At 33.6% G+C, this 17095-nt stretch overlaps 1 protein-coding gene across 1 annotated transcript; it reads left to right on the top strand.

Annotated features, from left to right (window-relative positions):
- Positions 1-739: 739 nt before the first annotated feature.
- LOC131027486 (transcription factor ABA-INDUCIBLE bHLH-TYPE-like) lies at positions 740-2662 on the top strand. Its single transcript, XM_057957569.1, has 3 exons — positions 740-1213; positions 2006-2404; positions 2597-2662. Exons 1-3 carry the CDS (start codon positions 740-742, stop codon positions 2660-2662), a joined length of 939 nt encoding a protein of 312 aa, XP_057813552.1.
- The last annotated feature ends 14433 nt before the right edge of the window (positions 2663-17095 follow it).

Here is a 17095-nt window from a genome sequence, read left to right as displayed (position 1 = left end):
TTAAAGTAAGTCTGGTAGGCCAAGCAAGGTATAGATTCGAAATCAAACTAGGAAGTTGGCCCATACTAACCCAACATTGAATTGATTAATAAATATTGGACTTTTCCCTTTGACTACTTCAGTAGAGACAATTCAAATTACGTAAACTGTATAGTCCTTGTCTTTACAGTCAATAAAAATGGCTACCGACACATCATCTTAGTTAGGAGTACAATGTATCTAGTGTTGAGTAGCAATGTACTGCAAGGACTTGACACATATTTAGTAGAGATAAAGTATTTTTTAGATAAAGAAATTTTATTTTTTTAATTACTCCAGACAATTTAAATAAAAAATGATGTTTTTATAATTATATAAAATATAAAATAAATATGAACTATAAATTTTTGGATGAAATTTTTTAATTCTAAATGTTAATTGATCAAAATAATGAAAATATATAATTCAATGAATGCATTACTATCCTTGACAAAAATGAAAAAATTGAACAATTCTTTGTCCTCAAATTTATCAACCAATCTTGTGGGCCAAGCAACCTATAGATTCGAAATCAAAATAGGAAGTCGACCCGTACCAACCAAACATTGAATTAATTAAATATTGGACTTTGCCCTTCGACTACTTCAGTAGAGGCAATTCGAATTACGTAAAATGTTACATCAATTGTCAGGAAATCGTCATATATAACTCCTTTGTTACAAGCAAGATCGAAGATCAATGTAGCCTCAAACACTAGGCCATGGAAACGTACGATTTTAGTCTGAACAATGGTGCCATTGAATCTATTTTAGAGATTAGTGAAAGTGCTTTAGACAATGATGCTCCTGAAATCATCATAATGGGCGACCCCCAGTTTGAGCTTCCTTCTTACGATGTCATGATGAACAGAACTGATCAACAGTTTGGGAATTCCATAGAAAATAAAATGTGGGCACCTCAGAATAGTGCCTTCAGCGCCTACATAAATGCTCATTCAAACACCGCTGCAGATTCTTTGGTATCCTCTCAGACTCTGCACAAAAGATGTTTTAGATTTCTGAGAGAAATCGATGAAGATAGAAAGTTAGAGATCCAGAGATCACGCCTAACTGCCCCTGCTGAAGAGTTAAATGCAAGAAGGAAGAATCACCACTTGATTGCAGAGCGTAATAGGAGAGTGAAATTGAACGAGCATTTCCAGAACCTTTACTCTCTTCTTCCAAAAAATTCCAAGGTAAGATATATTACCACAGCATCGTTATAATCTTTTCTCAACCAATTTCTAATGAAATGAAATTTTATGAAAGTTGTAATTAGCTACAGCAATTGGCCTACTCCTCCTACTAGGTTTAATTCCTTACTATACTTCTGAAAATGTGTCATACGGTAAAGCTATAAATTGTGCTGCTACTTTTTAAAGGGTAAATGTTTTGAAGAATTCCAATATAATTGAAATTTGAATCTTCCTCACAAAAACTATTTCATCATGAATTAACCATCATATTATAACCCCTTTGCATTTTGACAGTGCTTTATGTTGGAATGTGAAGTTCAAATTGAACCCCCATCTTGTAGTGGCCGAGCTATCTTGGATTCTCATCTTGCAATGGTTGAGTCATCATGGATTCTCATCTATTAGTGGTTGAGTCATCATGACCTTCTTAGCTAGTCATTCTTGCTATAAATAGAAAGTTTTGTTAGAAGACCTGCTATAAATAGTAATTTTAACATGTGTTTTACATGTAGTTGTGCAAATCATACTTACTATATTTAGTAAGTTATCTTCAAGTAGGACTGTGCAACTCGATTTTTTTTTAGTCTGGTTGAAGTCATGTTTTGATGTATAGTTTTTGAAGATTGTTTTAACTCTATAATTCCTAAGAATCAATACCAAAGATAATTTGCCCCTGATTTTTCCACATAAATCTATGTGTTATGCATTATTGCTCTTCTTTACAATTTTCTACACTTGCTATTTTTCCTTACAAGCATAATCTGCAAAGACTTTTGTTGCCCATTTTTGCAGAAAGATAAGCATTCAATATTAGCGAATGCCACAAGCTATTTGAGAGAACTAAAACTTAGGGTTTGTGAGCTGGAGCAACAAAGTGAAAGCGTCGAGGAATCAATTCCCAGGAGTTTCACAAATAGTGGAGGAGGAAGTGGTGGGTTCGAATCCCAAGACAAACCTTTCAATTCAGAAAACCCATTACTTTATCGTAGCGACGATGTGATCTTGGAGCAATGCGAGGATTTCCCAGACCAAGTTAAAATTATGATTAATGTGCAGAGAAGAACTGTTTTATGCCCAGCAAGTCTGTTGATGAAGATGATAGAGATGTTGAGTGCAGAGCAGTTGGAAATCATTTCACTTTCCCATATAAAGGGATTTGGATTTCACTCTATTTTTATCGTACTAACAAAGGTACGTCTGTTTCTTCACGTACATTTTTTTTCAAACCCATAGATGATTTACAGGCTAGTGTTGAAGCAAAGCTATAGAAAATTTGTATCTGACGATATTTTAAGAAGAGAAGTTTGATTACAAAACTCTTATGTGCATAGTGCAGTCAATACATGGATGAGTTGATTCACGTGTTGTTTTGAATATGAACAGGATGAAGACTGGGATATTTCCCACTGGCAAACGTTTGGGAGTTTAGTCAATCGGACTGTCAGCTGAGCATTGGAGGAACAAAAGGAGTGGACGATATTACAATGGAAACATAAATTTTCGTTGTAATTGGATAAGGTGATATTTATGACCGGTCAGGTTTTGATCGTGAGATAAATTATGTATTGGTCTATTAAATATTACTATTTTGCTTGTTTTGAGTCTATCTTAATGTATAAACTCTAAAATTTATATCTTTAGGTTAAAAATTAAGTTTGTTTTATAGTTATTAGTAGTAGTAGTTACATTTTTAAAATAATTACTATGAGTGTTTATAACTCAATTTATTATGTTGTAATTATGTTTGAATCTAGAAAAAATTAAATTTTATGATACATAGTTTACGCATAATCTTTTCATATCTAATCTTTAAGGACTTTATAGTTTACACCTAATCTTTTTATACATCTCTTACCTAATCTTTAGGGATTTAATAGTTTACATCTAACCTTTAATACATCTTACTTTTTCTCTAGAGGCTTTTTTATTTTGTGTTATTTAAATTGAGCTCTATAATATTAATTGTATAGACAATCCTAATTGAATTTCTTGATTCAGTAGGCTTGGTTGAAAGGAGGAAGATTGACCTATTATTGATCCTATAAACACTAAGGGGGCAACTAGAGTTGATTCCTTCTCTTGGTATTGGTGATGTGGTCAATTTACATTTTATAATTTTAATTATACATTATACAAAGATTTCACTTCCTCAAAATTTTGCTTTGCCGAAATCAACTTCAATGCATGACAAACTCATCTACAAAAGGTAAGTATCAACTACAACTTATTCACTATAATTTATTTCTTAAGTGAATTATTCTTTTATATTGTAGAAAACTATATTTATATTAAGATATAAAACAAAAACAATCAAACTAAACAAATATTCAAACTATTATTCATGTGGTCAATTTACATTATATAAATTCAATTATACAAACTCATCTACAAATAGTAAACATCAACTACAATTTATTCACTGCAACTTATTTCTTAGGAATTATTTTTTCATATTGTAAAAAAATATATTTATATTACGATATGGAAAACAAACAATCAAGCTAAATAAATATTCAAACAAAATTTCCTTTAATTAATTAACATTACTTAGAATGAAACATATTTTTTGATGTTGCAATAATTTTTAAATAAAGTACTTATAATTTCAACTACACATGTATTGTCAAATTTATAGAAAAATTCGTGTAAATCACAATGACATAACCATTGCACCTCCTTTTGATATAAGTGCTAGTTATGTGCACATAAATATTTGTTTACACTATGGAATGATCTAGAAAATGCTCAAACCTTTTGGAGTTTAGTCACTTAAACTCTTAATTGAGCATTTGAGGAACCAAAGGAGTGGATGTCATGACTATGTTAAAATAAATTTTATTGCAATTTTTTTTTTTATTACGGATTAGTGACATGTATAAATAGTGATTTTTTAATTTAATGTTCATAAAAGTAACAAAATGTATAATATTATAGTAAAGTTGAAGCTTTTATTGTAAAATAGTCTAGCTAATAACTATTTCAAATCTTTCAAAATTGCCTATAAATTGATTTTGTTATATAAAAGTGTTTCAAGTTAGCAGTTAAACCGATTAACACTTGAATTTTGAATATGAATGATTCAATTGAAAATTGAAATGAATGTAAATTTTAATTTTAATATCTGTGTAGTAAAAGAGTTATTTTGGGTTGGGAGCCTAGCTTGATTAGCGAGAGCTTCCAACGGTAAAGCACAAGGTCATGAGATTTAGTCTTCCCCCAACCCACATGGTATCAGGGGATGTGACATGCCCGGTCATGTTAAAAAGTTTACTAGGTGCATTGCCATTTATAGGAGAGTGTTATACCCGATTCTTGCAGTCTAAAAATAAAATAAATGAGTTATTTTATTCTATGTAATATATTTAATTTTTAAAATAATTCTGTAAAAAAAAATCTTTTTTGTTATTTAAGAAAATAAAATTCTACATGAATCTTCTTGTAGAATTTATTAATTTGTATTTAAATAATTTAATATTTTTATTTTTTTTGTATTGTGATTTTAAAATTAAATTATTTTAAGTGAATATGAGATGTGAAATTGTTGCAATTTATATTATTTTAGTAAATTAATTTTATTGACAACAAAATATGATTAATAAATATTATTTATTATATTTCTTTATCTGACTTTTAATATTACTTTTATAAAATCATATCAAACTTTCATAGTTTGATATGGAAGCATTGGTAGATGTCTTAGGGGAGGATATGGTTTGGAAAAAAATTCCACAGGCCTTGGAATAGTGTCTTCATTGTTGATCTCAAGCACTATGGTTTCTCTTTGTTCATCTTGGAATTTGAGAAGGATTGGAATCAACCAACATCAACTCATTTTCTTCATTTGTAGGAAGAACATAAGGAACCTCACTAGGTTGAGAGATAGAGGATGTTGGACATTTGTATGATATAGCAAGTGGAATTGAAGCATAAATAGGAGGAGTACATTGTTTAGGAAGGAGTCTAGGTCCAGGATGAGGAGGTGGAACATCCTTAGGTTTTCTCAAATTGGAAAATAATTCATGTTTTTATTTTTGGTAAGATGGGAATTAAATGTCATGGAGAGGTTGTAATGGTTGAGGTGTTTGAGGCAAAAAGAAGTCAAGGGTGAGGTTTCCATGACTCGCTAAAGCCTTATAGAGACTATGATTGGTCATGATAATTTATCCATTATGAAGGGATTTAAAACACTTATGGATAGGATAAGAAATAAATTTCATGAAAGTAAGCTAAGGAAGTCCTAGTCTCACTTGCAATTGTTCAGAAGTTGGAATAATTGCAAAGGTGACATCCAAAATTTTCTTTCCAACTTCAATGAGAAGAGTAATAGAACCATGGATAGGATAAGTAAAACCTCCATGAATCTTAATCATCACATCAAATTTGTCATAAGTTTCTTGATGAAATTATCTTGTGAAGAGATGTTCTTTAGTTATAAAATTCACCATACGCATGGGATCAACAAGCACACCTTGAGAGAACTTACCATTAATCTTAATTGAAATGTAGAGAGGTCCATCAGGTGCCTTAATATTCTCCTTAGGATCAAAGGTTATGCAAGTTTCAAGCTTTAGTTTAGATATAGGTTTGGGTTGGTCAATTAGATTAACAATGTTGTTGGCCTCAACACAAGTATCATCCATATTCATGATAGTAGGGTTGTTAACCAGAACAATATTGGTGGAAAAGGAAGGTAATAATTTTCTAGGCTACATAGAGTTGGTAGAATGAGAAAGAAAAGGATTGGTATAGATTTGCAAATTTTGGTTAGGAGGTGTAACTATTTTGTATCCTTTGTCATTGAAACCCACAACAATTATGGTATTATAATCAATGAGGTTTGGAAAATATGTTTCAAACTATAACACTTCTCATCATTATAGCCAAGTTGACGGTGATTTTAGCAAAAGGATTTCAAATCATGAGAAGTTGGCAATGGTTTGGAAGGGTCATTAGGTTTGATAGGAGGAAGTTTCAAAACATTATCACTAATCAAATTCAATATAACATTATGAAAAGATTCATAAAGAGGTGTAAAATTATGAGTTGGTTTAAAAATTAATGACAAAGGAGCCACACCTAGTGTTACAACTGCCACTTGCACATCAAAAGGTTGTGTGTTTGATTCACGTCAGGTTCACCAAAATGTAATGTAGGAGAATATGATTCCATGTTTATGTATGCAAACAAGGAACCTATTTCTATGTGCTACCTTACCATTAGAAGGAAGATAATCCACTAGGATCAAGAAGACTTAAGCAAAGAGTGGATGTAATGATCCTTCACTATGTGGTACTTGAAATATGACTATACAATTGTAAATTAATGAAAATAAGATAAGATGAATAACTTTTTGTATGCACATGGAAACAATAAACTGTGAGATTGATTCCAAAAAAGGAGATATCAGAGCAGACTAAGAATCACCTGCAGTCTAAATTTGAGGCATAAATGGGAGGATTAGGTCTGATAAAATTATAAGGCACTGATAGGGGGAGTGAATCAGTGCAAGGAAAACCAATATGAATCTAATCACCAAATTAAACAACTTAAAACTTAACAAGCATAAGAGGAATATCACCACATAAGCTAATGCCCAATAAAACAAATTCCACATAGCACAAGAGATTTATATATGGAAATCCAAAAGGGAAAAACCATGGTGGGATTTAGTACCCACAAGATTCACTATCTACAGAATAGAAATATTGACTGGTTAAGGTCTTACAAACATGCCCTGTTAGGAGCAGACCCTATTAGGAGTCACCGGTTAAAGGATTTAAATGATGAGATCTTTTAGGAGCTTTGACTTGTTAGGATCAACCTCGCAAGAGGATTTAACACTTTGATACAAAGCTACCCTGTTAGGGGATTTACAAGTTAAGGCCTGTCAGGACCTACCCGGTTAAGAGATCTTGTTGTTGTAACTATTAGGATAAAAATAGTTAAAATGATCTTCATGTAACACCTCCATGTCTGATAAGATCCACTTCAGATCCTCAAAAATTCATCAACACATCAATACAAAGATTCACTAATCACCACACAATTAGAATCTCAATATTTACCTTCTATCTCATCAATATATGCATGTCTATCTCATAACTCATCACACTATTTTATAGACATCAACTTAGTTGGCTACAACCTTGGAAAAAATTCCTAGGTTCAATGAATCTAGACAAAATAACATTGCACGTCAAACTTATGTCAGCCACCAACATAACAAATATAAACCTATGTCGGTTTACCAATTTAAGTAACTTTATCACTATCGGTTAAGTGTTCATGAGAATACATTCTTTGTACATCAAATCTTGTCTGTTCGATTGAATCTACAAATGCGGTCATGAACATAACTCCAGAAACCTATCACTGACACTCTTGTAAAACCACATTATTCAACTCTTCATCAGTCACCTGTACTGGTTGCATGAATGCAACTCTATCTTTGTTTACTAGTTAAGTTCACCTATTTTCCGGCTCACTGGTAAACAGTCTTATGTACTGGTTATACCTTATCGGTTGGCTTGCAAGACTTAAATGACTACAAACACATTGTTGCCATCAATGACAACATAAGACTTAGTCATCAAACATGAATCTGAATCTCTTCATCACATTCATCAATCAATCATTTACCAGTTGGAAATCACCAATAGTATTTACCGGTTCAGTCAAATGCCAACATTCTCCCCCTTTGGCATTGATGAAAAAACTTAGGAAAAGTTTTGTCAGATAAGTGTGCAAAAAAAAATTGACTTCATGACAAACTCCCCCTTAGCAATTGTGTGCTATTACAAAAATTTGACTCTCTACTAATTCTCTCTTTACGTTTACATACAAAGTTTTGACTGACTCTTCAATTATTACTCCCCCTTTGACAACAATGCCAAATAAAGAAGTAAAAACATGAAAGATAAATACATGTTACATAAAAATTTGCATCAAAATTGCATAGCATATATAGATATAAGACTTCAAAATGTTTTAACAATGAAATCATAGAAAAAGCCTCACTAAAATGTGATTTCAATTGCATCAGATCATTATGCTAGGTCTCCAAAATAGTCTCGGTTATCTCCATATGTGTCCTCATCTGTCCAACAAACTCCTCCATGGCATCTAGAGTGCTCATCTCCAGTGTAGCAAGAATAGCTTCAGACTCTTTATAGGCTCTCTAGAATATTTCCACCTTTGGTATCAGTTGTGTTTGTAATTCCTCCAGTGATCTGATCCTCTTAACCTATTCAATTTCATAAGCTTTCATCTTATGCTGAAGTTATACAACCAATATTCCATAATTGATAGTAGAGTCATTAAGGGGATTGAATGACTCACTAAGAACTTCAAGTTCTTGCTCAGCTTCCTCCTTCTTCTTCAAATCAATACAAAATAATAAAAATTTTGAAACAGTTGAGCGTATTTACCTCCGGTTTCAAGTCCTCCTTTTAAATAGTCCTTACTGACAGTAAGAGAAACTTTCCCTTTATCAATTTTAGTCAGCAATTGCTCAGTTCTTTTCTTCTTGTTATCCTTCTCAACACTAACATAAGTTGCATCCTCAAAAGATTTCATCTATTCTCTGGCATCATTAACAAGTTGACCAAGCTTGTCAATAGGAGTCGCAAAATTATTAATATCAATCTCCGGTAGGAGACTTGACAAAATCTCAACAACATTTCTTATTGTCTCTGCCTCCTACTATTCTCTCATCCTTTTCTTCTTGGCCCAAGATTGCATGGCAGTTGCAATCTCGATCAACTCAATTAAGCTCAAATTGTCCATGTCTAGGGGTCCTTTGATGCCTATAGCATCATCATCTTCATCATCAAATTTTCTTTTTTAAAATCAAGTGACAAAGGTGTCAATTTTGGTTCAGTCTTCTTTGATTTCTTCTCCTCTATTTCCTCTTTGTCTTCAGTTTTCTCCTCGTCCTTTTCCTTTTTTGTTTCTTGTACCAGTAGGGGTTGTGTACCAATAGTTTGAGTAACTACCGGTGGCTCCTCATCTTTCTTTTCTTCTTCATCTTTCTTTTCTTCCTATCCCTATTTTTGTTCATGTTGCTTAGATATTTCAACATCAACATCCTGTACATTTACATTGTCAACAGTATCAGCATCATCATTATTACCGGTATCATCATCATGGATAATCTTAGGTTTAGTTTATTTGTTCACCAGTTGATCGTCCAACACAATTTCATCAGGTTTAAAATCAGTTATTTTAACACCTTTCAAAATATCTTTAGCCTCAAACCTCTCTGGTTCATCTTCCTTAACTTCTTCCTCTTCATCTAGAATTAGATCTAGTACCTTTTTCAAAATTTGTTCAGTCTCCTCATGAATTGATTGGGTCTCACCAATTAACATTCTTATCAACCTTTTCTTTGACTTAAAAGATGACTTTGCCTTAGGAAAAAAATCATCTAGCTCTTCCTCAGTAGCTTTAGGTTGCAAGTTTTTCATAAAATATTCAATGCATTCTCTATCTTTTTTCATGGTTGTATGCTAGATCTAGCATCAATTATATTATACAAGGAATTGGGAATGTGCCCTTTCAATTCAATTAGGGCTTTGTTGTATTTATTCATCATGTAAACAATTGCATCTTCTATCTGCCTTTGTTCATCCTCACTAAACTTATCGTAGATTTTCTTCGTACCAATCAATATACCATACTCTTTAATGTTTATTATTAAATTTTCAAGACGTGTGATCTTGATTACTGGTTTATTTGGAGATTTCACAGTTGGAGTACAATCACCCTTTGACCTTTTGCCGTTGGCCCTTAGGGATTTCTTTTCTCCTTTAGACTCAGTCTCTTCTTCATCAACATCTACCTATTTTTGTGCTTGTTGCTTTTTTGTTTTACTAGTCTTAACCAGTGCAATAGGTAGTTCAACAATCTTACCTTTTCTTTGGAACTGAATCTTTGATGGTTTCTCCTTCTTTGTCTCTACTAGTTTCTCCTTTATAACAACTACTGGTTTTTCTTTCTCTGTAGCCTTCTCCTTTCCAACTCGTCTTTACACTGATGGGGGTATTGGTTGGTGCACTTGATGTTTCGACATGTTTAGCAGCATGCTTTGCTCTTGATTCAACAATGGCTTCCTTTGTGAATCCTTCTTGCTCTGCAAATGCTTCAGCTTTCTTTCTAACTTTCTTTGCAATTACTAGCCTTTGAAGTTCACAGTGCACTTGAAGGGATTTCTCCATGTAAGTGCCAAAATGTTCTATTGTTGTATCTACCAGCTGGGCAAACAAATGATCAACATATGTAATCAGAAGATCTTTCTCCACTTTATATCCCATGGGCATAATCCATGTAGTTTGTGGCACAAGCGCCTCCAACATGCAAGTATCTATATCAACCATAAAGCAAATTTTGTTTTCATACTGGTTGACAACCTCTGCCAGTATCATTTCCCTTTCATGCATTTTCTTCTGAAAAGTCTTTGAAATATCCCATGCAATTTTGCCAAAATCATTACCAAGCATTCTAATGTTGTACTTCATCCACATCAATGCAGGAGTGTCATCTATCCATTGGATATCACCAAGACCAGGGAAATATTTATGAAAATAAAACAATACACCAAGAATTAATTGACCAAATTTAAACCTTAACCTCTTATCCTTCTTGATGGATTCCAGGTTCAACACAAGTTGACTCCTCAATGCCTTTGACAAGTCATAGTCAACATCTTCTTTGATCATCTGGTAAGCTATATGACTAGGTACAAGAGGGATGTTGTTCATCCTGCTAGAGTAATAGATCCAATAACCGATCACCATAGAAGAAGCATACTTTACTGCCAAATCATTGATATTATTCACCATCATTTCTCTTCTATCCCATTTAGATCTTGTTAAATTTTCTACATCATTTTAGGAATGGATCTCAAAACTGGAACCTCACCAGTGGCACAAAATTCGGTGACTACATGAATAGTTTCCTTAGAAATCTTATATGGTTGATCCAGCCACATAAACTAGTCATGAATCCTACTAAGAACATATCTCACAAGTTCAACATCAATATAATTAATAAAATCCATGGCATAGTGAAACCCTTTCTCAATAACCCTTTTGAACTGGTCCTTCAAAATACCATTCTTATCACACAATGCTTTATAGTAATAAAAAATAGCAGCAACACCAAGATCCTCTAGTTTGCAATGATAGAAAGATCTAACATCTTCAACATGTAAGACACCATAAGGAACTCTAGATAGAGCTCCAAGGGGATCAATTTCCTCAGACTTAAATGGGTTCCTCTAAAATTCAGGATGGGGTCTATGGGTAACATCAACTAGATGTGGGGTTTCTATATTCAATGATTCATAAAGATAAACAAATAACAAGATTTCTGGATAAAAACCTTTTACCACTTCTGCACTAGGGTTCCAAACAACGTCAAATCTATCTCACCAATTCTGGATCACAAATCATACCAAATCACTTAAAATCTCTGTCAATGTTGCAACACAAACTCTAGTCTGCTCTATTTTCCCTTCGCATGCTGACAAGACTACAATGTGACAAATAACATTCAAATAGTTCCTTGCATTTTCCCATTATCTACCGCATTAAACGTAATTACTAGTAAAAACCTAAAATATCTTTTAACACACTACCACTTCTTATAACACATCAAGCCTACCGGTTTGATCACAAAATCACTTCTTAAAATCATAATACATCAAATTATGCAAATTCAACATACCTCATGGTTCTTTAGGGTGTTCTGAAATGGATCTAACATTAAGCTTCCCCTAAGCTTTTTAACAACTTAGTTTGCTAGTGAAGGGTTCTCCACACTAGGTGAAGAAATAAGATCTTCAGATGTTTTTTCGTCAATTTTCTCATCATCCTTCTCTTTCTAGATTCTGTTCATTGCTACTCTGATCTCTTCCACATCAACTTTCATCTTCCCTTTCCGATCAACAGATTGTTTCACTAGTTGGTTCACCTTAGCTCTGCAAAACAATATGACCTAGTTTATGACAATGATAACAAGCCATAACAGATGCTCTCCAAGGTCCAACATTGCCTCTACTAGTCCTTCTTCTGCAATTCATAGCTACATGACTGTACTTATGATAGATTGTGAAAACCACATTCATCTTATTTTTCATCTCATAGGGACTAGACCGGTTAGTATAGGGTCTCTGGCAATTACAACTTCTCTGGTCATTAAGGGTTCTTTGCCAACCACCACCAGACCTCTGACTCATGTGAGGTGCCAGTTTTTTTTCTCCATACCTACACTCAACAACTTTATGTCCATGCATGTTCCAAGTGAAACAATAACCATTAAAGGTTCTAGGCTTATATTCTTGATAAGTATTGGGTCTATAACCATTATCAACATCACATCTGCTTCTACAAACATTAGCAGTATGTCTTGACTTATGACAATTCAAACAAACAGGCTTATAGGATTTCTTACTGGTGGGTTTCTGAATCTTAGGTGCAGATTTACCTTCATGCATGTTGTCCTTTGTATCAGAAGGCTCACCTTTCTTAAATGTATTATAACCCAATCTAGTTGTATCACCATTCATTCTTTGAGATTGGATTTGTTCATCAAGCATGGTAGATATTTTTTTAAACTTTGCAATCTTTTCATTGTCATCAGCAAGTTATTTTGTAAGGTCTTCATTCCTTTTCATGAGAGTCTCTCTATGAGATATTGGCATGTCCAATTCTACCTTTATCTCTTCTTTTTCTTCTTTTTATTCATGCCAGTGTGCATATAGAGTGCCATTTTCCTTATTTATCTTCAAGATCTCATGTTCTTTCTCTTTGATCCTGTCTTTAGCTGCCCTCCTTGCTTCAAGTTCCCAACTCATCTAGATAGTTAGGGCCTCTAACTCTCTCCTCAAGTTAGTCTTCTCATCATTCAGTTTCTCTACCTTATCAACCAATACACCTATGTTTTGTTCATCAAAATAAATTATTTCTAAAACCTCCAATAGTTGTTCAGTTAGATCTCTTCTTTTAGTGAGTAAATCTTTATACTTTCTTCTCAATGTTTCGAGGGCTTCCTCAGTTTCTGCAAGTTTATTAGACATCTCTTTATAACACATATCCGCTATGTCTTCCTTAGGAATCCTTCTCAAGTAGTTAAGCCTCAAAGAAGGTTAGATCTGATACCAACTAATAAACTTATAAGGCACTAAGAGGGTGGGGTGAATCAGTGCAAGAAAACACAATATGAATTTGATCACGAAATAAAAACTTAACAAGCATAAGAGGAATATAACCACATAAGATAATTCACAACAAAACAAATTCCACATAACACAATAGACTTATACATGGAAATCCAAAAGGGAAAAACCATGACGAGAGTTAATACACACAAGATTCATTCACTATCCGCAGAATATAAATCTTGACCAGTTAAGGTCTTACAAACATACCATGTTAGGAGAAGACCCAGTTAGGAGTCACTCGATTAAGGGATTTAAATGATGATCCCTGTTAGGAACTTTGACCTATTAGGATCAACCTCGCAAGAGGATTTAACACTCTCATATAGAGCTACCTTGTTATGGGATTTACAAGTTAAGGCCTGTTAGGACCTACCCGGTTAAGGGATTTTTCTGTTGTAACTGTTACAATAACAACATTTCAAATAATCTTTATGTAACACCTCTATGTCTGATAAGATCTGCTTCATATCCTCAAAAATTCAACAACACATCAATATAGAGCTTCACTAATCACCACCCAATCAAAATCTCAATATTCACCTTCGATCTCATCAACATACGCATGTCTATCTCATAACACATCACACTTTTTATAGACATCAACTTAGTCGGCTCCAACCTTGGAATAATTTCCTAGGTTCAATGAATCTAGACAAAATAACATTGCACGCCGAACTTATGTTAGCCACCGCCATTACAATTCAAAACCTTTGTCGTTTTACCATTTTAATTGATTTTATCACTACCAGTTAAGTGTTCATCAAAATACCTTCTTTGTACATCAAATCTCGCTTGTTTGGTTGAATCAACCAATATTGTCACGAACATAGCTCAAAATACCTATCCCCAACACTCCTGTAAAACTGCATCATTCAACTCTTCGTCAATCGCCTATACCAAGTGCATGAATGCAACTTTGTGTTTATTTACCAGTTAAGTAAATAGTTGCCAATTCACTCGTAAATTATCTTATGTACTAGTTATACATTCCCGATTGGCTTCCAAGACTTAAATGACTACAAAAAAATTGTTTCAATCAAAGATAACATAAGACTTAGTCATCAAACATGAATCTCAATCTCTTCATCACATTCATCAATCAATCATTTACCAGTTGTAAATCACCATCAGTCTTTACTGGCTCAGTCAAATGCCAACATGGGTTAATCTAATACACAAAGTCTTGATACTAGGTAAATTTGATTAGCAAAGTCCAGACAATTTTAGCTTTTATGAATTGAAGACTATAGCTCTCTTATTTAGCTTGTATTGATTTTCATAGGTTCACCACCTATTCTTGCACACACGAAAGAGTGAAAACGTTGGGTAGAAAATAGGTTGCCTAGTTCAAACCCTTATTTTGGGAACAATCTTGAAATTTAATTCAATTGAACATGAAAAACAAATATTTTGATGTACAACAAAGGTTTGAATTGCATATTAAAATTCTTATACCTTCACAAAACCTTTCTTCATATTGAAATGTGTATGAAGATATGATGGTTCCTTGAATATAGTTGAACTTAGGAATACAATATCATGAAATCCATCAAAAATGCATAGATTCACTAAACAATCCTAGCCTTGAATGCCTTGATGCTTGATATCTTGGTCTTGAATTGAATTGAGTAGGATTTTGTCAAATTTTTTATTGATTCAAGGTGATTACCCAAAATGAGGAGGATAATTTTCATACATAAATCTCTCAATCATTTTGAGGTGTAAAATTGGTGCAGGAGCACCTAGTTTTTTTGATGCATTTTCAAAATTTTGGAGTGATTGATCATTTTTGGAGTCAATGGGTGAAAAAAAGACTCTTTAAAATTCCAAATGTGTGTTTTAAGGTTATTTGTAGTTTTTTGGTCTCTTGTTTTAGCTTAATTGCTCAGTTTTGGCCAAAGTGCCTTTGTAAGGCTAAAAGTGGCATCATTCAGCAAAATTGGGTAAAACCCCTTGTAAGGTCTCAAAAGGATTTTGAACATGTTGGTTTGATGTTAGGGAACCATCTTAGGTGGTTTAGAGTGAGTAAAAATGTATAAGTTTAAAAAATGCATGGTGGAGCAAAAGTTGTCATTATTGCTTGACAACTTTTTGCAACTTTTGGAGCAATTTTTGTAAAATGATCAAATCAGTGGTTAAGGAACTGATGGGAGGTTGGTTCTTAGAAAATAGGAATATATAAGTATTTTCCAATCATTTTAAAGGATTTGGAAGATCCAAAGAGAAAAAATTGAATAACAATTGAAGCAATTTCTAGATTTTGCATAAAAACTTGTAATTTGTTTATAGCAGTCCGTACTAGATGGATTGATCTTGGTACTATTCTTTCATGGAATCTTAGGGCTCATTGTTTTGGTTCTCTAGAATTAATTTTACTCCTTCATTGTGCAAGTTTAGTGGTGTGTTTGAAATTGTTTCTTGATTGCACTGCTCCCGCACTGAGTAAAGGGATTAAGACCCTAGGCATGACTCCAACTTGAATTCCCTTTGTGTTTTCTCAGTGGCCTTTGGGATTCAAGTCATGGAGCCTATTTAAAGTGTGAATATTCATTTTAGTACCTTGGAAGTTGCATTGGATCAATTTTCTATCAATTCTTAGGCGAAGTCTACCATAGCTTAGCTAGGGAACAAGACTATTGTTTGCATTATTACTTGCAAGGGTGAGAAAATGTGATTGAACCAAATGATTGGCATGGAATATGGTTTTCTAGAAAATCCTCGGTATGATTATGAAGGTGTGAAAGGGTGTGGAGACCAGTAAACACTATTGGAGAAAGTTCTCAATCCTTAAACCCTTAAAAGAGCCATTTTAGGGGTCGTACCTGTAGGGATGTGTCAGACAATCTAACCTCCTAAATCTCAAAAAATGTCTAAAAGGGTATTCGGATCACTAAATATTTTATTTGTTTCAAAAAATTTCTAAGAAATTGAGTAAAAATAGTGAAGGTGGGGCTAAAAGGAGCTCATAGGGCTACTAGGCCTTGAAAATAGGAACTTGTGAAAGAGATGAATAAATGAAGGGAAATAAGTCACAAGTCCACATCTTAGGAGTTGTTACACCATCTCAGTATCCTCCTAGTCCCCTACAAATGAAGGTTACATATTTTGGCATCATGGTGGTTGAACTTACTCTAGTGAGTTCTAGCCTTGATCTTGAGTAATTTGAGCATACTAGTTGGTAGAGAGTTTACCAAAAGAGTTTAAGTGTTGGAATTGACACAAGAGAAGAGCAAGGTGAAAGAAAACATGGAAGCCCACTATGACACCTCTTCCTAACTTTCTAAACTACAAACCAAATTGCAACCCTTTTGTGAGAACCTCCCTATCAAAAACTTGGAGTACACCAACACTATAAAATATTATCTGCTCAACCACCATAAGCATCACGTGATTTAAATTTGGGGTCAAAAATTGGTTATTGGGTTGATTAGATCGACCCAATCCCCCCAATGTGGCCCCAAATTGAGACCTAGGGTCCAATTTGGGAAGGAGATGTTGGAAAGAGATGTGGAATCAAGGTTGGATCAAGCATGTTAGGCACAAAAGTCTAGGAATTATAAAATGGAGCCTTGCTGAGAAAGAAATTACATAGGGATGCAATTTACAATGTTATAAGATGGAACCAAATATCCAAAGAAAATGGTCTTGGACAAGATTTTCCA

This window comes from Cryptomeria japonica, chromosome 4, assembly GCF_030272615.1.
Source record: "Cryptomeria japonica chromosome 4, Sugi_1.0, whole genome shotgun sequence".
Lineage (NCBI taxonomy): Eukaryota > Viridiplantae > Streptophyta > Pinopsida > Cupressales > Cupressaceae > Cryptomeria > Cryptomeria japonica.
This window is presented reverse-complemented; position numbering and strand designations above follow the sequence as displayed.